The following is a 27,896-nucleotide window of genomic DNA, read 5'->3' as shown; positions in this document are numbered from 1 at the left end:
AAACATATTGCACTAACATAAAAAAAAAATGCTAACAATGCAATAAACATTTAACATCCTGCAGCGCAAACAACAACACAACACTAATAATCCAGCGAAGCACCCACCTCCTCCTCCTTTCTTCTTTGTTCATCTTTATTTTTCTCATTAAAGTCACGCATTGGTGGACATGCTACCGAAAGAAGTTGTAGGACACAAGTTTCTATACGTAGGAGTACAAGCAAAAAGCTTATTAAGTGATACACTATTGCAAAATGAGCTACAATGAACTTATCTCCACTTATCTCATATTGTGGACACCAAAAGAATCGACGTCCACAATTTGATTCGGTGTATAATATCTTCAATAGAGCAATTTGCCCACAATTGCACTTTAAAATTAGGTAATCGAGGGATGATCCATTTATGTCAAAAACCCTAGATTTCAAATGTGATAACCCAAGTTTCCCTTTCTGTAGCAAGCTTCTTAATCCTTCACAAATGTTGCTCTTTCCAGTTTGATTCAAGTCGGAGAAACACAATTAGGTTATGAAGAGGGAAAGAGGTTAAAGACGTCTTTAGGATCGATTTTGGAGATTTAAATTAAGAAAGTACAAAGCTATTAATGTCTCTTCTTCCCCAAGTTAGTCATTGCCCATTCAACACACTTGACTACTTACGTGGCTCAAAAAAATATGTTCTCATGCTCCAATTTGCAATTGCGTTCACTTTCCTTATCCTATGTGGCTAGAAACATGGTTAGCTAAACACTCGTAAAATACATGAACCACTAGGAAAAACGAGGATAGTTCAGGGAGAAAATTTATAAATTAGGCGCCTTTAAACACAAGTTTTAACAAATGTCATCTCACGATAACTCCGTACAAAATTTAACAATGTTTTGAAAGGTTTCCTAAAAAAAACATTGTTTTGAAAATAATCCTCAAAAATAGGCGAAGACGTGAGGTAGAATTAACCCACATGCGGTCAAAATGTTAAATAATAGTAAAAAGGTCGCAGCCGCAGTAAAAACAAAAAACAAAATAATATCAAAGAAGATAATCAAATAGAAACAAAAAATAAAGGCAGGCTGTATATGTATATGTATCTGGTTTTCCTCTTCTCTCCATGTTTCATCCTATAAACTCTCCTTTGCAATTGCCATAACCGCAACTCTTCTTCTTCTTCTTCTTCTTCTGTATCCCAATTCCCATTTTCACAATTCTAGTTATGTCTGGATTGAGAAAATGGAACAAGGTCAAGCATTTCCCTCTCATATTTGCTCATCCAGATCGTCTAATCAATCGCTATCTCCATCGCTTGACTCAGCTCTCCACAATCTCCACTCATTTCAACTATCTCAATATTGGATGCAACCGCCGGAGAGAGTCGCTCATTGGACTTCAAGAGAGGTACAAATGGGACCATGGATTTGGCGGTGGTGGCAGCGGCAATTCCAGTGACGGCGATTCCAATGATATAAGGAAAATTAGGGCTGAGACTAATTGCCCTCGTTGTTCTAAGCATATGGATCTCCGTTTCTCCAATCGTCACTTCCCTTCCTCTAATAACCCTAATCTTGATTTGAATCCCAATTACCATCATTACTCGAATCGTAGTAATAGTACAGACACTAACAATACCACTAGTAATAGTAATAGTAGTTATGAGGCCGTTAATTTTTGCCCCAGTTGTAAAACCGCTTATTACTTCCGTCCGTACAAAATTGCTCCTCTTCAGGGTAGCTTTATTGAGATTGGGAGGGTAAGTAACAATAATAATCATAGACATAATACCAGAAACACATCCATCAAGAACTCCAATAATGGCATTGAAAATTCCTTGGAGGATTATAACACTAGTACCAATGCTAATGCTATTAGTAATAGACTCAGGGCGTCATTTTGGAATACTCTTAGGTCCTATGCAGGGGAACCACCTGAGAATTGGCCTCCCCCTGGTGGGAATGTTCTTGCGGTCCATACTCCACCTGGGCCTCCGTTTGCTCCTGGGGTTAATGTTATTAGAACCGCAGGGCCAGGTGGAGGAGGTGGTGGCTCAAATGGTGGTGGTGGTGGAGCTGAAGGAGCAGCTGGAGGAGGAGAAAGGAGTAATGGATGGGGTGGGTCTAATTTGGGCAAGGAATTACCTACGCCAAAGGAGATTTGCAAAGGTCTTGATAAATTTGTTATTGGTCAAGATAAAGCCAAAAAGGTTTGCCCTTGTATCTGTATTTTATTTATTTCGCTTGAACAATTGCTAAATTCTGTATTTCAGCGTCATCAATAGATATTATGCTGGACAGGGTTGTTTGATCAATTGACAAATTCTATATTTCAGCGTCATTAATTGACAATGACATTATGCTGGCTTGGGTTGTTTGGTCAATTGCTAAATTCTATATTTCAGTGCATTAATTGACATTATGCTGGATTGAGTTTTTGATAGGTGACGTAATTGGGTTTCTGATATTTGCAATAGAAGGCATGCTGGCGTTAAGGATATATTTCTCTTTTCCAGAGTTTGTGATTTCCCTGAATGCATTGAAAACATATACACTACTTCTTTGGGTATTGTAGATCATGTGTCTTCTGGTAGCATGTTAGGTCAATATATTTACATGTCCTGATTGTAGTTGTTATGTCATCTTAGTGTCTACTTAATCAAGAAGTTATTTTTCTTGCTTGTCACTTTGACTTGATTCTATTAACTTTCATTTATTGTTTTTCTGTGGGTTATTGTCAATATGACATTGTTAGTACTTAGGCTTTTGAAGATTTTGTGATGATCCATTCAATTAGCTTGTTATATGAAGTTTCAATGGGCATAGTAAACAAGTGGTTAACATTTGTATTGCAGGTACTTTCTGTGGCTGTATACAACCACTATAAGAGGATTTACCATGCCTCTTTGCCAAAAGGGTTAGTATTGGTTTATTTTCTTACCTTATCATATTGCAGTCTCTATCTTAATTTGCATATGAAATCAAGCTATTGCGAAACATGACCTTTGTGTTCTGATACTAGGTCAGCAGCAGAAGCAGGAAATTCAGATGCAATAGACGATGACGATAATGTGGAGCTAGAAAAGAGTAATGTGCTCCTGATGGGTCCGACTGGCTCGGGTATGGTCTTTACTCTTTGTTTACATGTTTTTACCATCAGCAAGCAAAGCAGTGAAAACCATCACTTCCTGCATTCTTATATTGTTAGCCCTCCAGTGAAGCTTCAGAATTTAGAATACTAGACTTTCTGACTTTCTGTTTTGAGTGTTAAACAGGCAAGACGTTGCTTGCAAAAACACTAGCACGCTTTGTCAATGTGCCATTTGTCATTGCCGATGCAACAGCCTTGACTCAGGCAAGTCAATTTTATATCATTGTCTTATTGTGAATAAGTGAAAGTGTCATTTTCTTTCTCTCTTATTTAGTGTTGCACATCCATGCAGAACCTTTAAATTCCTGTCAACTTTTGGTCTAATTCTTTTATTTCCTCGGTTTTTGGTGTTCTGTCATGCTCTTTTTACTGTTATAAAGTTTTATTGGAAAGGCAAACTTGGCACCAGAATGGTTGGAATTTCACTTGACTCTAATAGCAGTGTTTCACTCTGTAAAAGTGAAATTGCAAAGCAAGATTTTTGTTTATCCATTTTTTGATTTTAATGCTTTCCCATTCATGTGTCTAGTCTTTTTTTTTTTTTTTTTTTTTCTTTCTTATTAGCATCCATCTGAAAGAGGCATTTTTTGCAGGCAGGTTATGTTGGTGAAGATGTTGAATCAATATTATATAAATTACTCACGGTATACCTCACATTTGGCTTCTTTTTGTTGTTTCATATGCTTTCAATGACATTACACTACATTCTTAGTCCTGTTCTGGATGTCCAGCAGATAGTTCTATTTCTTCTATTTTATTTGAAGTCCTGTTCATTAATATTTTTTTTCTTATCTTTTTCTTTTAAATAAATTATTTCTAATATATAAAACCCTTTATTTTTTGGGTTGAGATTCCTGTTCCTTTACTTGATGAAGGGAACAAGGGTATTGTGTTTCTCCTAAATTTGATGCTCTGAAGCTGCAAAGATGCTATATTAACTATATAAAAGGCCGAGGCAAAGAATAAACTCATTAACTTGGGAGTTAGGGAATTGGAATTAAAGCAACGACCTAAGTTTTTCGTATTAAAACTATAAATACACCCCACTTTAATATTTTAGTCACATCTAATTTCCCACTTTAATGAAAACAAACTTTTAATGCATTTTCTTCACGTATTTTATACTTAATTCCATCTAAAGTGTTCTAAATGTGCAATTTATGATAACTTAGGTATTAAAAGGCCATCCATGCAAAAACTTAGGAAGGAAAAAAGTTCTTTCTATTTAAAAATTTAGAGATGAAAATGAATGATATTTTAAGTATGTATAATTAATTAAGCAATTATTCAGTCACTTTGAGGGAAGCTTCTTTTATGGATAGATTCTACAAATTCTTATCCATTTCCTATCCTCATCTTGATGACAAAAGAGGCTATTCTATGAATTCATCACGTTGTTAAGTGCACCTTTGCCCTTTTACATGGAAAGGTACCTTCTTTTGAGGAAGATAAATTGCATTTGATGAATGCCTGAGCTGGCACTTGTCAAATGTGAAGCCTGGAATCGAGTGCTTATGCCATTCTTTACGGATGCATTTCCAGGTGGTTTAGTTGGAAATCATCCATTAGAGCTATGTTTAAGTGTGTCCTGAAATGCTCTATTCTATGTAAAATGGTGTTTTTTTTTCTAACGTTCTGTTCGTCCATTTTTTTTTTTTCAACATTGTATTTCTTTTAATATAAATTGGTATTCAAGTATGTACTGGGTCTTTGCCCTTGTCGCTTTAGGTGGCCGAGTTCAATGTGCAAGCAGCTCAGCAAGGGATGGTCTACATTGATGAAGTTGATAAGATAACTAAGAAGGTTCTCTGAATTTTCTGTCCTGTGATTTGGGTAATTTAATAGTTAGGTGTTCTTTTTGTCCAAACTTTTCTTAATTGCAGTTATTTTTCAGGCTGAGAGCTTAAATATTAGCAGAGATGTTTCAGGTGAGGGAGTGCAACAAGCGTTATTGAAAATGCTGGAGGGAACAGTGAGTAACTCGTCTCTACACCACTGGTTGACTGTTAATGCTTGTTTAAAATCTTCCGGTCACGTGTCTTGACCTAACTTATAGGATGTTGATTGTAGAAATTTTAGGAACTATTTTATCATGTGCTTTTCAAAAAATTACTTATCATAATATTTTTGGATTTTTCTATAAAGCAAAAGTGATAAATAAAGTATTTGTTTGAGTTAGTGGTTTTGGTCACTTGTTGATGACTGCAGCTAGTGGTTAAATATTGAGAGGCGGCACTAATTATTGAAAACCTAAACTTTGAAGTGCTAATCCTTGGATTTTCAAACACTTATTTTAATGAACTCTTCAAACAAGTAGTTAACATTTCCAATGCCAACCTACTCCAATCACTCTTCCGAAATATAGTTGACGTACTTGAAGAGAAAAGTAGATACTCGAAGTATAATCTAGTAACAAATTTATCAATATGAAAATCTAGGAATTTTCACCTACTTCAAATAGTAGTCTTGATTCTTAGTTTGCAGTCTGTATTATGTTAGTTGTTGGTTCTTGGTTAATTGGCAATGATATTTGAATCTGTGTGTTCTTTTCAGTTCTAAGACCAATCTTATTTAAGAAAGATAATATACTACTGCAGTCCATCACACACACTCACACTTATTGTTTTTCCATATATTTTTTAATTGCCTCCACCTAAAATTTCTGCCTGCTTCTGTTATGTCTTGCTGCTTCTGTTATGTCTTGCTGCTTAACTTTCTTGTACTTCTTAGAAATAATTTTGGTAGTCTTTTCAACTAAGTTGAAATAAGCATCAAACCAACTGCAGTTGGGTTCACCTATATGTTTGGTCGATGGAAGGTTTCTTTTGCCTTGATAGTTTTTGTTGTCTAGCTCTCATGTCTCAACTTCTTCTCATGCACTTGTCCATTGTGTTCCGGAGGCTTTTCCTTATTTCTCACCTCATCTAGGCATCGATATGATAATAAAAATTCTCTAGACCAACTTATTTACCACCACCCGTCTCTGAAAAGTAGAGATCGTTACCTGTTTAACATAACATATGCATGGGCATGTGCACTTTATACATCCCTGTCCCTTTTTTTTTAATACTTGAGCTCATATTGTAGCAAATCGCCCTATCACTTGATGGGAATTGTCCAAGGGTTTATCTGTTTATAACCATATCATGAAGATGGGACAAAATGTTTTGGCGGTTGCCACCTACCGTAACTCTTGTCCTTTGTTTTAGGCTTGGGATTGGCTAAATACGATATCACTAAGGTCACACTTACATAGGTTAGAGTTTTAGGAATTGCTGACAGGCAATACTCTAACTTTGTGTTTGTTAACTGGGAAAAGAGGAGAATTATAGACATGCAATGCTCTACTATAACCCTCGACCTTCATTCAATGTTCTCAAACCATTATCAAAGGTAGGATTTGCAGAGGCATTACCTTTTTGGACCGTTGTGCCATTGGTTGTGATAATCATCCATTTTCTTAGCTTGCACAGACTGAGCCTCTGTCATTTTCTCTTCTATCTTTCTAAAATATTCTTACATCTTAAATTGTAAGCTTTCCATAATCTGATTTTGGAGGAGATTTCTCTGAGGGCTTGTAAAAGAGATGAATAGTCGTTTCAACTCGCTTCTTTTGTTTTTTGAAGCATGGAATGAGATTTTTTAACAGATAATTGAGAAGAAACAGAAGAGAAGGATCATAGTTCTGATACCACTTTGTTAGGAATTGGAGACCTGTAATGCCCTTACTTGTGTTTGTTAACTGAGAAAAGAGAAGGAAACGCAGAGAAAGGGAAAGAAAGGGAGAGAAAGAGATGGAATCAAGGATATAGAGAATTGATGGATTTTGGAGAAAGTATTATTGATTGTAAAATGTCTTAACTGCTCATACAAAACGATGACAGTATTTGTCGTAACTAAGCCCAATAACTGCCACATATACACATACTTAACAATTCAGTCCAAATTACATGTAAATGCAGCCAAATTACCATGCAATCATATCATATAGTGTCTAGCAATATGTAAAAAATATTGTAAAAAAAAAATTCATTGCTTATACTAGGAATTAATGAAGAGGTAACATAAAATAATGCAATAAAACTTGAGCATTCTTTAGGATTTGAAAGACTATGTCTGGTTTCAATACTAGCATTGAGAACTGGAGTTTTTTATCGAGTGCATTGCGGAAAAGTTGTAGGCTAAAGAAGACCTCTGATAGATTCTAAACAAGGAGAAATCCTGGAAATTTCAAGATGTGATAGTATAACAATTCTAGATTTAGATGTTTTGTTTTGTTCTTAAAGCTAGACTCAGGGAGAAATCTCTTTCCAAGTTTTACATTGTCACAAGTTGAATGTCTCTCGTTATTAATGATGGTAACATTGTGACTTAAGCATCAATGCATTCATAGAAATTATTGCTTAGATTTTGTAACTGTAGAAACATGCAGGTTCCTTGACATAGATATTTACAAGCTTCTAATTCTGTTGCTACTATATCATAGAACATTAAAAATTGTATTTTTTTATGCTTTGAGATTTCTACGATATCATAAAGTGTCAATTGGCCTGTTGATGTTAAGTTGTATTGGGCCCTCCTTTCTGCAATCGAGGGAGTCTGTTGGAAAATAAATTTCACGTTGAATTAAATGTAAAATATAACAAAGGATTATAATTGAGTGGGTGTTGGACCAAATATAAAACCAATTATCGTGTAATCAAACTTCATCTCTTTTGCTAACCTGAAGAGATGATCTGTTATTGTATTGAGGCAGGATAAGTGGATCTCTTTATTCTACAAACATAAATCTAGCATGCTTTGTAGTCCATTGATTGTATCAACGCATCTAGAAGGTGAGTGTGTCGTAACAAATTAAAGGTTCAAGTCATGGTTGACAGACTTTCACAGCTTACTCCTTTAGCGAATTATGTAATTTCAATGATATCCGTACCACATACTGAGTCCTATTTGTATTTTTTGGAATTGACTGAAAAGCAAGAACTGGGGGTCTAATTTTACATCCCATGTTAATTCTTGCTTTAGAAGGACAAAATTTAGGGAAACTATATAAAGGAATTAAATTGCCATTGCCTGTAATGTGTGTGATTTTGGTATGTTTCTGTTTCACTGAAGAATTCCTTTGGGTCCAACTGCTAAACGGCTAGACCATACATATTTGCACACATTGGTCCTCTAGTTTCTCACATTCTAATGATTTTACTGGTTTCACACCTTGCCTTTCTTTTAGCGCTTTTGTTTCGTATTAGCATACATCTCTCTTCCTGTGGAGTGTCTATTGCCATTGCTGCTGAGGAAATCTCCTCTTTGTATTCATCATTTGTAGTTGAGTGTTTCCAGAAAACAACAGGAATTCTTTAGAGCTATTTGTGTCAACTTTTCTTGCGGCATAAAACTATGGTTTTGACTTTTGATTTCATGCAGATAGTGAATGTTCCTGAGAAAGGGGCGAGGAAGCATCCTCGGGGTGATAACATACAGGTAACGGGCCCAAAATCCCACCCTGATTTATGATGTCATTTTTAAGATGCAGTGGGTATTCTCCTAATTTTATTTAGGAATGATAGCATTGCTTCTTTTATTGTTCTTCAGGGTTCCAGATGTTCCTCTTTTGGTTATGTATTCTTTTCATTCTTTTCTTATTTTTTTTTTTCTTTTTTTATTTTTTTTAAGGAGGAGAAGCTTGCTGTCTTTACAAAACTTGCATGTGGGTTCTACTGATTAGTGATTATTGATGCATTTTGGATATCCATTTTATTGGCTTTTATCGACAGTCCTTCAACAGCCTTTCCATGCATCTTGTCTGGCTTGTGGCTTGACTAGCATCAAATCCTCAGTTCCTTTATCTTCTCGAATGTTTTTGCTTCTAGTTCTATCATGTTGATGGTTATTTTATATGATTTCATGGTAGAGTGGATTCTTCTTCCAGAGACAAACACAAGGGGTTTCTCCTTGTAATGGACAAAATTATTTTTTCAATTAATATTTTTCCTGTAAGAAAACATGTTTTGAGGTGGGTTTTCTGAATTGTTCGGATATGTAAGATATGGACATATTGGTGCATGGATGTAGAAGGGCGAGTAGATTCAAGTTGAAGATGATAGGACTGATAGAATAATCATGACATGGGTTCAAGTGGTATAATTGATTTCAGATTTGAGTTTAGAGATGTTCTTCAAAATTGTGTTTTATTTTGGTTTTTCTAAACATTTTTTTAACTGCTTGGGAAACCATGTTTTAAAAAGCAGAAAAATGCAACTTTCTAAACTGTGATTTATTAAACTGTAAATACCAGAAAAAGAGGTCGCCCAAAACAGCCTAAACACCATCCTGATGCATACCTAGTAAAACATTAAGTCAGAATATATAGTCTCAATGTTAATATAATCGTCCAAAAGGACCAGTCTAACCCGTGCAACTAATTTGGGAGCAAAGTTTTAGGTGAGGTGAAGGAAATGGTAACTGTTCCATACAATGCTGACATATTATAGCGGATATTTGGAGGAGTGGACTCCCTTTGATCTGTATATGCAGAGGATGTTCTTTTCAGTAGGGTTTGAAACCAGTGTCAATTCCTTCTCATCATTGCTAAATGCAACTACTACTCTTAAAAACTGTCGTCTAAATCACCGGTTTACATTGTGTTGACATTTAATTTGTTCTCACGTGTTACTTGTGACTTTTCTGAAATGAATTTATGTTGACCCATGAAATTTTTTGTTATCATCATCATACTATGAGGATAATCATTATTCTAAATTATCTGTCGCTTTTATACATTATGCAGATAGATACTAAGGATATCCTGTTTATATGTGGAGGAGCGTTCGTCGATCTTGAGAAGACCATATCAGAGAGGTATTCCCTTCTCTAATAATATTCCCTGCATGAATACTGTGAAATTTAATTTGTTTCTGTTTCAGGGCATTATGAATTTGAAAGTTGAAACTATTTGTTATATTTTAACAGACGGCAAGATTCATCGATTGGATTTGGAGCACCTGTTCGTGCTAACATGAGAGCAGGTCGAGTAATCAATGCTGCAGTCACATCATCTTTGCTTGAATCAGTAAGACTGAAGATATTCTAAGTCAATTACATGGGAGCTTAAAATTACAATGCCTTTTGTTTCTTGATGACATAATTAAGTATGGTGGTTATTTAGAAGTAAAAAGGTTATGGCTGAAATTCTTCCTATATATAAACATGAAATTTAATTTGCATTGCAGGTTGAGAGTTCTGATCTTATAGCATACGGCCTTATACCAGAGTTTGTTGGGCGTTTTCCCATATTAGTTAGTTTGTTAGCTCTTACAGAGGACCAACTTGTGCGGGTAATACTTCAGTTCACCGAACAATTGTGTTTCTTCTCCCCTCATCCATGTTTTCTGGTTGCATATAAATACTCATTTATTGTTATTGGGGACTGAAAAGTAATTGCTGGTAAATAAAACACTTGATGATACCAACTTTGAAAATTTTGAATTTAGAAAATATTAACCTAGTTTACTGGCTTAAGTTTGGCTTGACTTTAGCTCCAAGTTGGAAATAATTATTATTTCTGACTTCACTTCCGCTTCAACTGGGTTCAATCAGATGCTGATTATAATCCACTTCTCAAATGCATGGCTACATTACCGTTTATGATGCCTTGAGCATGATATAGACTTCTTTCTTTTGCTTAAAAAATAAGCAAGGCACATTCTTGAATTTAGAACTTTGTGGGAAATTTTTTGGTGCGATTTGATTGGTTTTTGTTGACAGATCCTCACAGAACCAAAAAATGCTCTTGGCAAGCAGTACAAGAAATTATTTAGCATGAATAATGTATGATGCTCTCTTTCACTGTGCCTCTTTTTTTTAGTGGTTCTCTCTCTCTCTCTCTCTCTCTAACTATTAGAATTTAAATTTTCAGGTGACGCTTCATTTTACAGAAAAAGCACTAAGATTAATTGCCAAAAAGGCAATGGCTAAGAATACTGGTGCCAGGGGTTTAAGAGCCATATTGGAGAATATTCTAACTGAAGCCATGTATGAGGTATACAAGACTCCAAAAAACTTATTTGGATTAGAAGGGACACATAATGTCACCACGACGTGATTGTTATATACAAAGATTAAGGCGCTGTTTGGCATTGAGTTTGAAGCTGCTTTTCAAACCTACATAGAAAATTTTTTTTCAACTGCTTTAGAAAAATCATGATTTGGAGAAGGCTAAGAGATCTAACTTCTCCCAAATCGCAGTTTGTTAAAGTTACAATTCAAACGCAATGCCAAACATGCATCTAACTGATCTCATTGCTTCCATGTTTCAGATTCCCGATGTAAGAACAGGAAATGATAGAATAGATACTGTTGTAGTCGATGAGGAGTCTGTAGGTTCCGTAAATGCTCCTGGATGTGGTGGGAAAATTCTTCGTGGAGAGGGTGCACTTGAGCATTACCTTGCAGAATATAAGATGAAGCAAGCAATGGTACATTTCTTGTCTATATACTAAGATCCTATTCAGTGTAAATGAATTTTCATGAAATTTGCGGAATTCATTTGAATTCTACCTCAATAAATGTACGCGGCATGATGCATGTATCACTATGCATATGCTGATATAAATAAAGTATTGGGTTCAAGTTTCGATTTTGGATCATCTTTAGGGCAATGGGAAATTTCCGGACACAATATATTTCCTGCTGTAATGTTATTATTTGGTAGTAATCGGGTTCTCATGTGCACAAATATTTATGGTTATGTTTGTAGGAAAATGTTGAGGCTGCAGACACGGAGTTGCAAGAAGGCGAAGCAGAAGTATCATCCAGAGCCATGAGCATGTAATGTTTACTTATACGGTAGTCAGCCACTGTTACTATTTGTAAAATTGCTCTTTATTTGTAAAAGTCTCACATTTCATAATTGAATGTAAATTATCTCCATGTAAAAACAGCATAGCTTCTGATGATCATAAAGAAAATGAAAAGGAAAATGTACATTGCTAGTTTAAGCAGCACACTGTACAAAAATTTCGCTTCAATTTGATTAAATTTATCAATTTCTGAAATTTTATCTCTTGTGATTTCGGTTTCATATGGTTTTATCGGATGCTGTATCGTTATTTTTCTTTTCCCTCTTGTAAATTGCACTCTATTCAAAATTACAAGCTTTCTAACTGTAAGTAGTTAGTTACTTTTTCCCATGTGTTGGCTTAATCATAATACTAATGTCTTTTGCAAGGTTGTTCTTTCTACCTAAACCTATGAATTGTGGATATTTGAGGTACTTCTTTAATGTATGGATGGTACGAGGGAAGGCTTCTTGAAGCGAAGGGAAGGAAGGTATGGTGCGGTTAGGAGAGAGCAATATTCGGTTAAAAATGAACTAATATTTGAGGGAGTAGAATTTCTAATTATAGATAAATACCAAGGATTAGGTGGGCCAAAGATGGAAATGTGAAATTCAAAAATTGAAATATCAAAATTACTAAATTCCTTTTTTTTTTTTATAAAATACAACCAAAATATATAATTTCATTTATAAATAATAGAATTTCTTTTTTAAGTTATCAAATATGGAAATCTGAAACTAAAAAAAAAAAAAAAAAAAAAAAAAATTATACAGATTTTGTGGAACTAATTTATCCTAAACAGGATATTTAAATATATCTAAATTTGTGTGCTTTTGGTTGTTTAATGTTTATCTCATCTGTCAAAAAGCCAATAAAATCTTTAATTTAGATGGAATACAGTAAAATCGGCAAAGTTGTTTCTTTCCTCTTAATTTTGCTTTATCTGAATGGCTTATCTACTTCTTTCCCTCATTAGTTTATTTAAGTTTACATATTGGAAATGATACTTAAATATATCTAAGTTGTCAAAAGAAAAAATTCAGAAATTTTAGTTATGGGTCCAACTACCTTTTTTTTTTTTTTTTTTTTTTGTATAAAAAATTTTCAAAAATTAACTATTCTTTAATTATCCTTTATTAAAAAAATATTCTCTAATTATCCTAATTTTGATAGTAAAATAAAAAATGAAGAAACATAAAATTATATCGATCCAGAACTTATAAATTTTTCGCAAAATCACTATTAAAGTCAAAGAAAATTTATCAAATTTAGTTAAATTATTAAATATCAAACCAGTAAACTAGAGGAAGAAAAAAAAAAAAAAGCACCCAATGAAAATGAGAACCATAAAGTTTAATATATTTCAGAATTATATTATTATTATTATTTTGAGAATATATTTAGTTTTTTTGGTAATTAAGTTTTGGCTAGAATAATAATAATAATAATAATAATATTGAGACCATTTTTATTTTGTGGAAAATTGGATTATAATATTAAGATAGTGTTTTGGTTTTTTAACCGAAGATTACTTATACAGCTAAACACTATCCATATGGATATTACTAAGATATGCATCGCTAGATAGAGATCTTCCTTACTTGCTCCGCTTACTGCCTGCCTATAAATACACAGAGCCCTCTTCGTCCATTCGTTGTGTGTTTATACAAAGCAAAAGAGTTGAAATAGCAAAGCAAAAGAAGAGAACAAAATGACAAACTCCAGCCCATTGATTGTGTGTTTTGGAGAGATGCTCATTGATTTTGTGCCGGACGTAGCTGGCGTTTCCTTGGCGGAGTCCGGTGGTTTTATCAAAGCACCTGGCGGTGCACCCGCCAATGTTGCTTGTGCCATAACCAAGCTTGGTGGTAGCTCTGCCTTCATTGGCAAGTTCGGAGACGATGAGTTTGGGCACATGCTGGTCAATATCTTGAAGAAGAATGGAGTTAACAGCGAAGGCGTGCGTTTCGACGAGAATGCAAGAACTGCATTGGCTTTTGTGACGTTGAAGAAAAATGGAGAAAGAGAGTTCATGTTTTACAGAAACCCTAGTGCTGATATGCTCTTGAAAGAATCTGAATTGAATCTTGATCTTATTAAGCAAGCCAAGATATTCCATTATGGATCTATTAGTTTGATAACTGAGCCGTGCAGATCGGCTCACATGGCAGCCATGAAAGCCGCCAAAGCCGCCGGAGTTTTGCTTTCTTATGATCCTAATTTAAGGCTTCCTCTTTGGCCTTCTTCTGATGCTGCTAGAGACGGCATCAAAAGCATATGGAAAGAAGCTGATTTTATCAAGGTAATCAATTCTTTATAATATGTAATAAATTCACTTTTGCTTGCAGATCGAACCGGATGTTGGTTAATTTATAATAATTTGGTTTAGGTGAGTGATGATGAGGTGGCATTCTTGACACAAGGAGATCCTAGCAAAGAAGAAGTGGTGCTTCAATTGTGGCATGAAGGCCTCAAGTTACTAGTAGTGACAGATGGAGAAAAGGGTTGCAGATACTTCACCAAGAGTTGCAAAGGAAAGTTGGGTGGGTTTTCTGTTAAGACAGTTGACACAACTGGAGCAGGTGACGCTTTTGTCGGTTCATTTTTGTGCTCTGTTGCTAAAGATACTTCAATTTTTGAGGTACTTTTCCTTTTTTCCTTTATATTATATATATGTTAAATAATAATTTATTCAAGTTGTAAGGCTAATTAGTATTATTATTATGAATGAATTGCAGAATGAAGAGAAATTGAAGGCGGCATTGACATTTGCTAATGCATGTGGAGCAATTTGTACAACTCAGAAAGGAGCAATTCCTGCCCTTCCATCCCCTTCTGAAGCTCAAGCACTAATCAAGTCCAAGTCCAACTAGTCTTTTTTTTTTTTTTTTTAATGTTAATTCCAATGTTCAGCAGGAAATAATTAATTAAATAATTAGAGTTTTGTTCAACTATTTTTTTCAACATTCTCACTATATACTCTCTGCTTCCTTTAATTTTATGCCATAATTAATACTTAAAAATAAATTCAACTGAATACCCTCAAAAAAAAAAAAAATGATTGAGCTAAGCAAAATCACATAAAATCCCCTTATCAAATTAAATGATTAATATATAGTTTGATGATTGATAAAAATATAATATTTAATAATAATAATAATAAAACATTCAAATACTTAAATTCTGATAATTAATACATAAAAATTATATTTACTTAAAATTTAAATTTAAATTAAATAATGAGAATAAAATTAATTAGTAATCATAATTGGTTATTTAGCTTGTAATTTTTACTTTTTAGTACAGTATTTTATTTGTAGTATTCCTCCGCAGAATTTATTGTACAACTTCAGGTAAAAAAACTAATAAGCGTTTGCATGTGTAATAAATTAATAATATAAAGTTGTAATCCTCTGTGTAAATGTGTAATAAATTAATGTAAACCTCTGTGTGTAAGAAGGTGGGTGATTGAATAGATAATGATAATATGTAGTAGATAAGAGAAGGAATGTTGTATAAAGAAAGTATGATCCTTTGTGTTGAAAGCTCAGTGATGACATGGAATAGCTGTGTGGAACAATAAAGAAGAGAAGCAATACCAAAATACAAATTTATTTTTCGCAGTAGTTCTTTACGAAGCATCGATCCGTTTAATGTAATGGTGCGGGGGTTTGGAACGCATTATTATATCATGAAAAGTTCGCCTGGGCTAATTTGATCATATGAGAGAGATATGGGGAGTGAAAAGAGCCTAACTCACTCTAACAACCAAAATTCAATACAAGAGCCTAACTGTAAAAAGAGGACATATTTGTGTTCACTGTCGCTTCCTACCTCTGTTTTAATGATTATTGAGCAAGTCAGTTTTCAATTGTATGAGAATCAGTAGCAGTTTGCATCAAGATATCAACAAGCCACATGATAATCAAGATACCTCATTTGCATGTCCATCTTTTGCCAGCAAAACTCTCACCTGATATAGAGATATCGCCTGTCAGCTTGCCATCGGAGATGCCAAATTACCTGGAGATATCCTATTTGGTAAAGGCCTTGCAATAAGTCCATCTGCAATCCAACCAACAGATTCACTATCATTTCTGACATGGCTGAACTCCCGTTGCATATATTCCAAAGATATCTGTAGCCTCCCGCCTGGTCTGCAATCAGCAGATGTACCTCTGGCTTCAAGTCCAGCATTTCCCTCTAACCAGTACAAATAATTCACTTGGAACAGTGCCTTGAGCATGTCTTGCCCTGAACAACTTTCTTTAAGCACCACCTGATCCCAGCCAATATTCGAACACAACATTCAAAAACACTAGTAAGTTCAATGCGTTGTATTAAACTTGCCTCTCAAATAAAGGCAGCAACAGTGTGAGTGCTAATCCTTTTCCCTTTTTTCTCCCCTTCAAAAAGAGAAGAAAATGGTATTTAAACAATAGACACATGTATGCCATACAAATCAAACTAGGGTGGTCATATTCCCTGAAATCATTTAATCCAAGATAGCCCACTCCGAGAATGCAAGAAGTTCAATGGCTTCCAGTTGAAAGGAACAATTTTCAAACAAGAAAAATCTGAAGCAGGATCATTAATGCAGGGATTTCGGGCCTTTTTCACCTCTTCCATAGAGCACGCAGAACGAAGAAGATACAAACTAACACTCAAAGTGTGAAGCATATAAAACTATGTATAGAGGTGAAGAAAAGAAAACTTTTAGCACTAATTTGCTCCTTCAGTTGAGACAGTAAGTGAGACCAAAAAATTCAGACTTAAAGTAAAGGAGGTACAAAAGCTTACACAGAATCTTCCTTTGTGCTCAGTCAAAATGTAGCTTTCATCTCTATACAGATTAAACAGTGCAAGCACTTCATCCTTGCTGTTCACAACATCACTGAGCTTTGACCCTAGCTGCAGCCGATTCTCAATCTCAGCAGCTGCAGCCCTTGCTTCTGAAGATAGTACAACTAAGTGCGGCTGAGACATAAATCCACACAAATAGAATATAACTAAATGAACTTGCAATTTAAAACATTATAATTTTTCATGGCAGAAATAACATCAACTATTTAAGGAGGAACTTCAGACTTCCACACAGAAAGCAACTCACTTTGCCCACAGAGTTAATATTAAGGAAAGGTACAGCTGGAAAAAGTGGTTCCTCATCATTAACCTCTTTGATGGAAGGAGCTTGGCCACTAAGCAGATATTCACTAAAAACTAAACCTGCAAAAATAATGGAAGGGAATTTTTCTCCATGATACGATATATGTATATATATATTGATGAACTAATTCAGTCTGATGACAATAGTGAGGAGGAGAATAATGTTTGTCAGTTACAGCTAAATCAGTGAACCCCAGCAGCAGTCTCAGGGTCAGGCTGGTTCATCATAAAATCCTTTTTTTCAAATTAATTGTTGTAGACATATTTCAAATGTTGAGCTGGTCCAAGACATCATTAGGAAACTAATCCAATTGAGGGAAAGGATGAACGAGAGAATAGACAAAAATTACTTGCACGATAGGGGTTTAAGGTTCTCAGTTGAATGGATTGATATGACTTCAGATTGCAGAACATGTGGATCCATGTTACCACACTGAAAGAAGCAAGGGCAAGTGGAGTAGAAGAGCCTATGCAGTTAGCCAGTGCTATCCCAAGCATGATACCAATAAACTTGCTCACCATTCCTTGAGCTTCACCCTTTGCAATTACCTAAAATTAATAATTGCTTCAGAAAGAGATACTACAGACCAAGGTAGAAATGTACCAAAAAAAAAAAAAAAAAAAAAAAAATCGGCACATGCTAGCATTAGCTAAGAGGCATGGCACATGAATTCATGAAGACTGATAGGAGCAAGAGATTCCTCTACTATCAGCTTCAATTGCATTTCAGGATTGGTAACCCCAAACAATGTTGTTTTACCTCAGCAAAGTTCCTTTGAGCAGCAAAACCAGCGTAGAAACAGCTTCTAGTAGCAGCCTGTAAATTATGTGAACTATCAGCAACTCTACATCATGACATAGGTTATGCTGAAAGTGATATTACGATTGCATACAGTATTTAATAGAGCTTCACCCTAGGAAAGTAAAAGAAATGCTCAATGCCAATTGCATATGAAAGAAAAAAAAATTGGAAAAAAAAAAAGAGCCAAAATAAAGTATATACCTGTCACAACTTGAAACTTACACGTAACATGAAAAATCATATTCCAAGAAAAATTTGCCAAAGTTTTCTTTTGGCAATATATTCTATTGTCCTAATTATCTACCACATCGTTATAGAAGTAGCAAAAAAATATTGTAAAGTGCTTTATAGGCAGAACTAAAAATAGGTTCACATGAAAGTAATGACGTTTCAAGTCCAGAAATTGTTGGTCTTGTTTAACACTGCATATCAGCATTAGTAGGTTGAAATACCTGGATAAGAGAAGCAGCAGAGCGTCCAGCTCCAGCAGCAGCACCAATGAAAACAAATAGGTTAGGAAAAGCAGGAGTCAAAATCTCCAATCCAAAGGCAGCATTTTCCAAAAGATCTGCAAACAACCTCCATCCTTTGGGATTTACATCAAAATGGCGCCCAAATTTGGATAAGATGATTTTGCTGAGATACCCAAGTCCATCCTTGAGGACCCAATTGATGGCAGCTGCTGTTGGAATTGCTCCTTTCCCCAACCCAACAGCATAAAGCAATGCCTATTTATTTGTTAATAAGCAGAAGAAAAAATTTAAGTAGCTGCAGCACCACAAATGAAAGGGAATGAATTGAAAGAAAAGGGAAAAAAATATTACAAATAATACTTTAAGAATGATGTGTACCTGGGTGGCAAGAACACCACTTATTTGGCTGGCAATACCTTGGACACCCCGCCAAAGAGAGTAATCCAAGTAATCAGATGTAACACTGAGAGGAAATCCTTCAGGAAGCATAAGACGAATAAAGAGCACTTTGCATTGCAGCCATAAGTTTTCCCCAATATTCAACCATGATAGTGATGCATTATCATGCAATGATGAAGCAATGAGGAATTCATCTTTGAAGAAATCAGGAATGATCCTAATCCACTTGCTTCCTCTAATTTCCCAGATGCTAGCATCAACAGCATCTTCTTTCTCGCTATCTGAAGAGAGAATTATTCTTGCAAGTGAAGCAGAAGCAAACTGCAAGTGGATAAAGCACAAAAACACCACAGAGCAGCTTAATAACCAGACAAAGGGATTTTGATTCTTGGAAGAATCACAACCATCATTCCACCACCATGGATCATCAGGATTATTGTTATTGTTATTGTTGTTGTTGTTGTTGTTATTCTGACCACCATCACTACTCTCCAAAGGAAAATTGAAAGGTAAAGGGTTGCTTTCAGTAATTGCTATTTCCCGATTGCAACATTTGGTCCTAGTTTCTGGTAATGCCTTGAGATGAAGTATAGCATCAGCATGAAGGGCTTTTGATGAAAGATGGAAAGGAAAAAGAGGCAATGATTGCATAACGGAGCTTCTATGACTATAACTTCTATTGAGAGTAGTTGGTGGCAGGGTAATAGCAATGGAAGTAGACATCAACTTTCCACAAAAGAACAAGGACTTGCAACTGCAACCCATTTTATATATTCCTTTCGTGCTTCTTAATAGAAGAATAAGAAAAGAAGGTCTTGCTTGTTTCTGCAGAAATGAAAGAGAGAAAGGCCAAGAACTGCTTGATTTTAACTTAAATTGAAAAAATTAAATTTGTGAATCAACTTATATTAAAGTCAAATTTCAGAATTGTATAATTAAACAATGGACGATAACTTTCTTCAATCTAGAACTTGCATCACATGTGCAAGAACGAATCAACTACACAAGTGCCAAAGAAAAGCCACCAATTGTGCACCATTTCTCATCAAAATTCCATCCAATCAAGACTTCCACATTGATTCCACGAAATTCAACCTGAACTAGGATTATAGTCGAACTAATACAGAAATTTAACTTAATGAGGAACTTTTTTCAGAAACTGAATTTAGGCTTAAAGCATGTATAAAATTTGAAGAACAATTAGAAGGTTTTGTTGCATTGAATAATGCAGCTAAAGCTCATACACGAATGGGAATCAGTATTTTCTTTGGCCTCTAACAAGGGAAGCAAGGTAAGATATGTCAATGCAGAAGAAGCTATCAGAATTTAGAATTTGCTGAAACAACAATCAAGAGTCGTCAAATCTAGTTTGAACCTGCATAAAAGTAATGTCGTTTTTTAAATTCCTTCTATAGCATATGTATGTCTTTGACCAAAATGCCAAATTTAAGTTGAGAACAAAACACTCAAATCAACATGGGGAAATCTCAAACACTTAAGAACACATAAATTTGTTTTCCCACCTACCTATACACAATTCATCCAAAACCCACTTGCGACAACAAAGTAAAAGGCCGTACCTTTTCTCAATTTTGCTTCTAGGCAAACCTATGGGTATCTCAAAATCAATAACATTACGCCCTGAAATATCTCCTACATCAATGTAACAGAAGTCATAGGAGTAACAGCAGCAGCAAAAATGAGCCAATAGTTAAACAGGCATTTTATCGAACACCTTGACTCCAAATTAAAGACAGCCAAAGTACGAAAGCAAGAGAAGACTACAGAATGAAGTGAAATTACCTTGCAGTCTCCCCAATTATAAGCACATTGAAAAGAGGTGCTAATGGGATACAGGTGAAATGTAGCAACAGCAGCGTAGCTTTTTCAACTCTAAAGTCTCAGTTAATTAATTCACAAGACCAGCCGGAGAGGACAGCAGGCATGTCTCTAGAGAAGCCAGCTATGCTACTGATTGGAAAATATAAATAAGAGGAAATTTATAAATTTTGCTCCAGATTTTCGTGAGGTTATTTAAAATTTCCAGAATTTCCAAAATACTCATAAAAGACAACTTTTCAAAGTTAGTTTAGGCTGTTAGAATTAGAATTTAATATTCTGCTAGTTACCTACCAAAAGCAGTTGGCTAAATCATATATTCACCCCAAACTTTTCAATTATTTTTTAATTTCACCCTAAATTGACTTCTCTCCCTTGGATTGGACACTTCAATTTTTAGCTTTAATAGCAATTGTATCCTAAAATCAATTTAGGTTTGGCTATAAATAGTGTGACCTACTACTTAATCCAGCTGACTTAAGTACACTCTAATTTGATCTTTTATGTTAAAATAATTAAAAAAATTCTATACTAGCTAGTGTCATCCAAGTACACCATGAATGTTTTATGGACACTATTTTTATTATATATTATTTTAATTGAATTTTCAATCATTGATTATTACGATATTAATTGTTTCAAAAAGTAGATTATTATTTTAATTTTTAAAATAAACTTCAAAATGCAATATATATATATATATATATATATATATATATATATATAAACATCTATAAAAAAAAGTATTGTTTCACACATTTTATATATATATCACTTTTAAAATTTTGATTTTTTTTTTTCACAGATCGGAATTTGTTCATTCGGAGGTTGAGGTATATTTGAGTTCTTTTTTATTATTTATTTTAGAATTTTGTTTCTTTTATTTGATTTTCATGAACTCAAATCAACATCTAATAACATAGGATCATATTACTATTTAGTTTTTTTAAAGAAATCGATGCTAATTAAAATCTAACCTTATCACTTTCAAAAAAATTGAAGTCTAATCTTATAATTAATAATAATTTTTTCATTTTATCATCTATAATTATTTTATTAAATATACTTGACTTTTAATGTTGTCTATCATATTAAAATTAGTTTAAGAAAAATATTATTCGCTTATAATATAAATATTATTTAAATAGAAATAAATTTTAATTTAAAGTTGTTATACACAACATCATGTCTTAACATTATATAAATATTTAGAGAATAAAAGAGAAATAATATAATCATACTTAATACTATATAAGAATAAATTAATGAGTATAAACAATAAGTAATACCGAATAATAATAACGTGCAACGTACATCATAAAAAACACTAGTAATGAATAAATGCGAATAAGTTATAGGCTCTAAAAAATAATAACGATGATTAATGAAAGGTTGAAGAGACTTTTTATGAAATCTTAAATACTCAAATATTTAGCTTTTAATGTTTAGTGTTTACCATTTAATCAAATTTTTTTAACAATCATATCCGTTATGTTTCCCTCCGAATTCATCTAATTAAACAATTGTTGTCTTTTTTGTCACGACCCATTTCCATGGACCGGACCGGCACTAGGACCTGGGTGGGCTTAAGGCCCCCGAAGCCCGTAGTAAGCCTATATTATGTAAGCCTCGTTTCCTATTCATAAGTGTGGATACAGGCCCAATAATTTATTTCAATTATGCATCCCTAATAAAGTTCATTTACAACCCAACTATAATACAATTGCGGAACTCTACCTGTACATTTACATCATTTTTCGTTTATCATTAACAATCTTCTATAATTCAACTCCATAGGATTTTTCTTTCTTCTATTACCTGAAAAAAATAGGTAGGCAGGGGTGAGCGCCAAACTCAATGAGTAGGGTTAGATAACCCTCTCACCCCACACAATCATACAAATGCTGAAATATTTTATTTGATCACCGATTAATTTTATGATCATGCAGTGTCACACAAATGACAATACAATAGCAATCACAATTATTATCACCTTCATTTAATCACATCACGTGAAAATTAGTCAGTGGCACCACCTAAAACCCCAACGAGCCGTCCTCACACATGGCTCGCCCTCTCATACATGTGCACCAGGGAGCCGATCCCCCATACGGCCAACTGGTCTAATCCTCACTGACCAGTCCTCTCATTGTTTTTCCATTCTCTCTTTTCTTTTCTATACCAACAGGAGGCAACTCGGTGGTCTCCATCCAATCTAGATCATCAAGTGCTCACAACAGGAGGCCACCCTGCGGGCTACAATCAAATCTAGATTATCAGGTGCGCAACAACAAGAGGCCATCCTGTGGTTTTCCATATAATCCATATCATCAGGTGCACACGGGGGCGCCGATCTCCCATTTTCCCGGCCGACGGTCAAATTCCATATCATATCATATTCAGGATCCATATCACAGACCGTCCTCACAAACCCATGGTGGTCCACGTCATCCCAATTCCACACAAACAAGGCACAATACATTCATAGCACAAGTAATCAAATAATTTTTTTATATCAACAAATAGTGCATCATAATATGGCAATTCAACAAAATAATGCATGATAACATTTAGCCGTGAATGCATGAATGCAGGCGGATGATACTAGTTATCTAACACTACTCACAGTTTTTGTTGTCCTTAAAAGGACTGCCTTTCTTATTGTGCGCTTCCAGCCTTTGTCTTCACAGTCCGAAACTTTATAAGTATCTATATAATAAGAAAATTCTACATAAGAATTCTAATTTGGGAAATGCAGTTGACATTCATTTATTTGTTTTCGTTACTCGTCGGTTCACTGACTTATCAAACTAAACTGTATGCCTATAGTGCATCTTTGTTTGATTTATTTCTTCTGATTCATTTATTAAGTAAAACGTCTAATTATTCGGTAATTAATATTTTATGATAATACTAATCAAAATATTAGTATGATTAATAATAAGAATAATAATATTAATAATGATAATACAATTGATCATATAATATTCATAACGTTAATACCTTTAGTCGGTATTTAATTTACTGAACTATATATAAATTCGTTCCTCTAGTTTATTTATTTATTTGTTTATTTATCACTCTCATAATCTTATTCTATATTTTTAATTTCTATGAATAATTTAATCTCTAAGTAATTTAATTTCTAAAATAAAATTTATTTTCTACTGACTTTTCGGCAGCATCTCCCCTAAAAATTGGATTATCCACCTGTTAAAATATCAACATTATATCAATTAATTCCAACCACACAGCCCATCCATCGGGCAATCAATTCAATCAACAAATCTCATCCTCCACATTTTCCGTACCAACATAAATTTATAAATTTTCTTTAATTCCATATATCTAACTTATCTGACTTTTCAATTAATTTAGTTTAATACCGTATAAAATTTTAAATATTTTTTTTAATAAATTAATAAATCAACACTAATTACTTTTAATTTAACTAAGCAATAGATCAATACTAAAATTAAATTAAATTAATTAATCAATTGCTAAATTAAATTAACTAATCAAGATTACTAAAATTAATTTAATTAACTAAAATTACTAAGTTAAATTATACCCAAATTACTAAAATAAATTCTGGGAATTATCAAAAATTGATTTATACCGCAAATATACTTTTTCTTGTTGGATTTCGCTAGATCGGGAATTTACGCGTGCCGGATCGGAGCTACGCGCACTGGAAGCGGCTGGACCACCTGAGATCGACGCAGGAGAAGTTGAGCTGCAGTGGTGGCGCTGCGCGATCTGGTGGCAGAGCTGTGGCCGGGGTCGCGAGGAGCAGCGATCGAGCGAAGGAGAATGGCTGTGGCGCGCGGCGGAGTCCGATCGAGCTGATGGAGGCACGATCTGCTTCTGCCGGCAGTGGAGTCGCAGGCGCAGGAAAGAAAAAGAAACAGAAAAGAAAGAAAGAAAGAAAGAAGAGAGGAGGAGGAGGCAGTGGCAGTGTCGGTGGAGTGGAGGTGCAGAAATGCTAAGGGGTGAGGGTGAAGTATGCGTTGGAGATAAAAGGATGAAAAGGATTCTAGAAGGTTTGGGCTGATTCGGTTCGATTCAGCCCAAATCTCGATTTCCATTTGATTTTTTTTTGATTTTTCAGTTGATTTTTGATTCGGTTTATCAGTGTACGAATTATTAATTTGCATTTAATTAATTAAACTCATTTCCAAGCTGTCAGTTTATTAAATTTAAATGAAAAATCTTTGAAAATAAAAATTCGGGGTATTTCACTTAAGTACACTCTAATTTGATCTTTTATGTTAAAATAATTAAAAAAATTCTATACTAGCTAGTGTCATCCAAGTACACCATGAATGTTTTATGGACACTATTTTTATTATATATTATTTTAATTGAATTTTCAATCATTGATTATTACGATATTAATTGTTTCAAAAAGTAGATTATTATTTTAATTTTTAAAATAAACTTCAAAATGCAATATATATATATATATATATATATATATATATATATATATATATAAACATCTATAAAAAAAAGTATTGTTTCACACATTTTATATATATATCACTTTTAAAATTTTGATTTTTTTTTTTCACAGATCGGAATTTGTTCATTCGGAGGTTGAGGTATATTTGAGTTCTTTTTTATTATTTATTTTAGAATTTTGTTTCTTTTATTTGATTTTCATGAACTCAAATCAACATCTAATAACATAGGATCATATTACTATTTAGTTTTTTTAAAGAAATCGATGCTAATTAAAATCTAACCTTATCACTTTCAAAAAAATTGAAGTCTAATCTTATAATTAATAATAATTTTTTCATTTTATCATCTATAATTATTTTATTAAATATACTTGACTTTTAATGTTGTCTATCATATTAAAATTAGTTTAAGAAAAATATTATTCGCTTATAATATAAATATTATTTAAATAGAAATAAATTTTAATTTAAAGTTGTTATACACAACATCATGTCTTAACATTATATAAATATTTAGAGAATAAAAGAGAAATAATATAATCATACTTAATACTATATAAGAATAAATTAATGAGTATAAACAATAAGTAATACCGAATAATAATAACGTGCAACGTACATCATAAAAAACACTAGTAATGAATAAATGCGAATAAGTTATAGGCTCTAAAAAATAATAACGATGATTAATGAAAGGTTGAAGAGACTTTTTATGAAATCTTAAATACTCAAATATTTAGCTTTTAATGTTTAGTGTTTACCATTTAATCAAATTTTTTTAACAATCATATCCGTTATGTTTCCCTCCGAATTCATCTAATTAAACAATTGTTGTCTTTTTTGTCATTTTAAGTTAAATAGTTAATTGAACAGTTATTGTTACTGAACAGCTATATAAACAATAACCAGTTAAAAGCTAATAGCTAACAGCTAACTGCTACTACAACAATTAATATTGCTAAACAACCCTTCATTGAAGCCGAACTATAAGGAATCTCATAGCTTGTGTGATATTGCTTGAGTTTTTGAGATGGATTCAATATGCTTGGCATTGGTTATCTAACATTCATTATGAGAAGAAAATTGGTAAATTTAAGTTTAGATTAGGCTTTTGAGTTGTTTGGTTAAAAGGAAAGGGGAAAAAAACGAAGGAAAGACATGAAGTGATAGAAAAAGAAGGAGATGGACTTCTTTTCATGATGATGGGATGGCAACTTTGAAAATGTAAATTAATTAGCCTTGGTGTGGGAAAGACATGATATTTGGGTTTTTAGATTAGTAACACTAAGTTTTTCCTATCTCTTTTTGATAATATTTATGTGTTCAACTCAAATTTAATCTGGTCATCCTCTCTCTCTATTTTGACATTTTCTTAGATTTTATTTTTTGAACCACCGCCGATCGTCTTTGTTGGTCGATAATGGTTTCTTTTCATTCTTTTCTATTATTTCTCTTAGTTTATTTAATTTTCTTTCTAATAATTTCTAAACATATGATCGTTTGGAACAAAACTTAAATTTAGTCTTTCAGATCTTAATAGTCAGTAGATATTTAGTATTTTTGGTACCCTCTTAATGAGGTTATTAATTTCTCTCCTTTCATGTTTTTGGTACCCTCTTAGTGGGGTTATTAATTTCTCTCCTTTTATGAGATTGTTTGTGGTTATTGAGGAGCTTTTATGTGGATCTTTTATTTCTTTGGCAGTTCGAAATACAAGATGGATTATTGGTTGTTTGTAGTTGGAGACTTCAGATCTTAAAGTTCAGGTAAGTTTCTTTACCAATGGAGCTTAGCTGTGTGGTTTGTTCCTCCATTAAAATTTGATATTAAACTCTTCTGTGGGGTATCAGTTGTAACAAATTTTCGAAAAAATAATGTCGGGAACATTATTATGAAAAGTTTCTTTTGTCGTTATATTTGAAAACGAGCTAATTTTTACTTGGAAGATTAGCATCTTCTACCGAGACCAAGATCATCTCCAAATAGAAGATTTCAATTTTCTATGTTTATATTTCTTATTGGCCGAATGCATAATTTTCCCTCTGAACTTTCATTGAATTGTCATTTATGCTCCTTAACTTGCTTTTTTTTGTAGTTATTGTACCCCTTGCCACGCTGGATCAGTGGAGCGTGGGGAAAATCGTTGTACAGAGCTTGAACAATGATTTTTGAATCCGACGTGTAAGAAATGACGTTGTATTGCACACTGTTTAGCACAAATCCAACGCCTTTAATCAACTAACTAATCCCTTCTCTTCTTCCTTCTCTCTCTCTTGGTTCTCTATTTCTCCCAAGAATAATAAATTAGGGTTCTTGTAATTAGATGGAATTCACTTCAGAGTTCCGAATTTTGAGTTGTAATTGTGATCACGTAACAGTGATTAAGGTCTCCTGCACCAATGCGAACCCAGGAAGGAGGTCTTTTGGTTGCAGGAGATATAGGGTAAGTCATGTATTGAAGTTCGAATTTTTATTTTTTATTTTTAAATAATAGAGATTTAAGAAATCATTATTTGCTGTGTTTATCTTAGAAATCGAGCACATGCATTTTTTTCAATGGTTGGATCCACCATTGCTAGACAATGTTCAACATGCAATTATGGGCTTACTCAGGCGTATCAGTGAATATGAAGAAGAGAGGAAGAAGCACAAGACTATCTATCAAATTGGCATTGGTCTTTTGTGTTGTTTGTTGTGATGATAATGTGGGATAGAGTGAAGAAATGGGTTATGTGAAACTACAGTAGTGTGGATTGGGGAAGTAGGTTTTAGCCTTCATT

The 27,896-nt window shown here is 33.7% G+C and overlaps 3 protein-coding genes across 18 annotated transcripts; 2 read left to right on the top strand and 1 right to left on the bottom strand.

Moving 5' to 3' along the window:
- Positions 1–1,046: 1,046 nt before the first annotated feature.
- On the top strand, positions 1,047–12,187 carry LOC105634390 (ATP-dependent Clp protease). Its single transcript, XM_089716318.1, has 15 exons — positions 1,047–2,193; positions 2,839–2,900; positions 3,006–3,103; positions 3,259–3,342; positions 3,732–3,778; positions 4,863–4,937; positions 5,029–5,106; positions 8,559–8,615; positions 9,922–9,992; positions 10,104–10,203; positions 10,364–10,468; positions 10,899–10,961; positions 11,050–11,172; positions 11,450–11,608; positions 11,890–12,187. Exons 1-15 carry the CDS (start codon positions 1,210–1,212, stop codon positions 11,962–11,964), a joined length of 2,181 nt encoding a protein of 726 aa, XP_089572444.1. The 5' UTR covers positions 1,047–1,209; the 3' UTR covers positions 11,965–12,187.
- A 1,435-nt stretch (positions 12,188–13,622) lies between these two features.
- On the top strand, positions 13,623–14,922 carry LOC105634391 (putative fructokinase-5). The gene is made up of 3 exons (XM_089715840.1): positions 13,623–14,273; positions 14,361–14,612; positions 14,710–14,922. The coding sequence occupies exons 1-3, from the start codon at positions 13,683–13,685 to the stop codon at positions 14,842–14,844; spliced, it is 978 nt and encodes a 325-aa protein (XP_089571966.1). The 5' UTR covers positions 13,623–13,682; the 3' UTR covers positions 14,845–14,922.
- A 783-nt stretch (positions 14,923–15,705) lies between these two features.
- On the bottom strand, positions 15,706–24,653 carry RUS1 (root UVB sensitive-like protein (Protein of unknown function, DUF647)). Of its 16 annotated transcripts, none has more exons than XM_089716119.1 (10): positions 24,270–24,653; positions 23,277–23,359; positions 22,388–22,468; positions 18,791–20,782; positions 18,392–18,667; positions 17,898–17,954; positions 17,488–17,686; positions 17,082–17,197; positions 16,772–16,948; positions 15,706–16,250 (listed from the first exon to the last, which is right to left on the bottom strand). In XM_089716119.1, exons 4-10 carry the CDS (start codon positions 19,574–19,576, stop codon positions 15,966–15,968), a joined length of 1,896 nt encoding a protein of 631 aa, XP_089572245.1. In that variant the 5' UTR covers positions 19,577–20,782; positions 22,388–22,468; positions 23,277–23,359; positions 24,270–24,653; the 3' UTR covers positions 15,706–15,965. The 16 variants fall into 16 exon arrangements, with proteins under 16 accessions (XP_089572245.1, XP_089572246.1, XP_089572247.1 ...); XM_089716120.1 differs by having other exon boundaries at positions 18,791–20,779; XM_089716121.1 differs by lacking the exon at positions 22,388–22,468.
- Positions 24,654–27,896: the final 3,243 nt, after the last annotated feature.

The sequence above is a fragment of the Jatropha curcas genome, chromosome 11 (genome assembly GCF_041381405.1).
Source record: "Jatropha curcas cultivar XTBG-Jc1 chromosome 11, XTBG_Jcur_1.0, whole genome shotgun sequence".
NCBI classification, from domain to species: domain Eukaryota; kingdom Viridiplantae; phylum Streptophyta; class Magnoliopsida; order Malpighiales; family Euphorbiaceae; genus Jatropha; species Jatropha curcas.
Note: the sequence above shows the minus strand (reverse complement) of the source record. Positions and strands in the feature narration are given on the sequence as shown.

Bases quoted from the DNA above. Each gene is read 5' to 3' on its own strand.
- LOC105634390 (XM_089716318.1), top strand. From the start codon at position 1,210: ATGTCTGGATTGAGAAAATGGAACAAGGTCAAGCATTTCCCTCTCATA. The intron at 2,901-3,005 runs GTTAGTATTGGT...TTCTGATACTAG, and splicing joins CATGCCTCTTTGCCAAAAGG to GTCAGCAGCAGAAGCAGGAA. The intron at 10,962-11,049 runs GTATGATGCTCT...TTAAATTTTCAG, and splicing joins AATTATTTAGCATGAATAAT to GTGACGCTTCATTTTACAGA.
- LOC105634391 (XM_089715840.1), top strand. From the start codon at position 13,683: ATGACAAACTCCAGCCCATTGATTGTGTGTTTTGGAGAGATGCTCATT. The intron at 14,274-14,360 runs GTAATCAATTCT...AATTTGGTTTAG, and splicing joins AAGAAGCTGATTTTATCAAG to GTGAGTGATGATGAGGTGGC. The intron at 14,613-14,709 runs GTACTTTTCCTT...AATGAATTGCAG, and splicing joins AAGATACTTCAATTTTTGAG to AATGAAGAGAAATTGAAGGC.
- RUS1 (XM_089716119.1), bottom strand. From the start codon at position 19,576: ATGGGTTGCAGTTGCAAGTCCTTGTTCTTTTGTGGAAAGTTGATGTCT. The intron at 17,955-18,391 runs GTATTTCAACCT...CATAATTTACAG, and splicing joins CTGCTGCTTCTCTTATCCAG to GCTGCTACTAGAAGCTGTTT. The intron at 17,198-17,487 runs GTAATTTTTGTC...TTATTTTTGCAG, and splicing joins CTTAAACCCCTATCGTGCAA to GTTTAGTTTTTAGTGAATAT.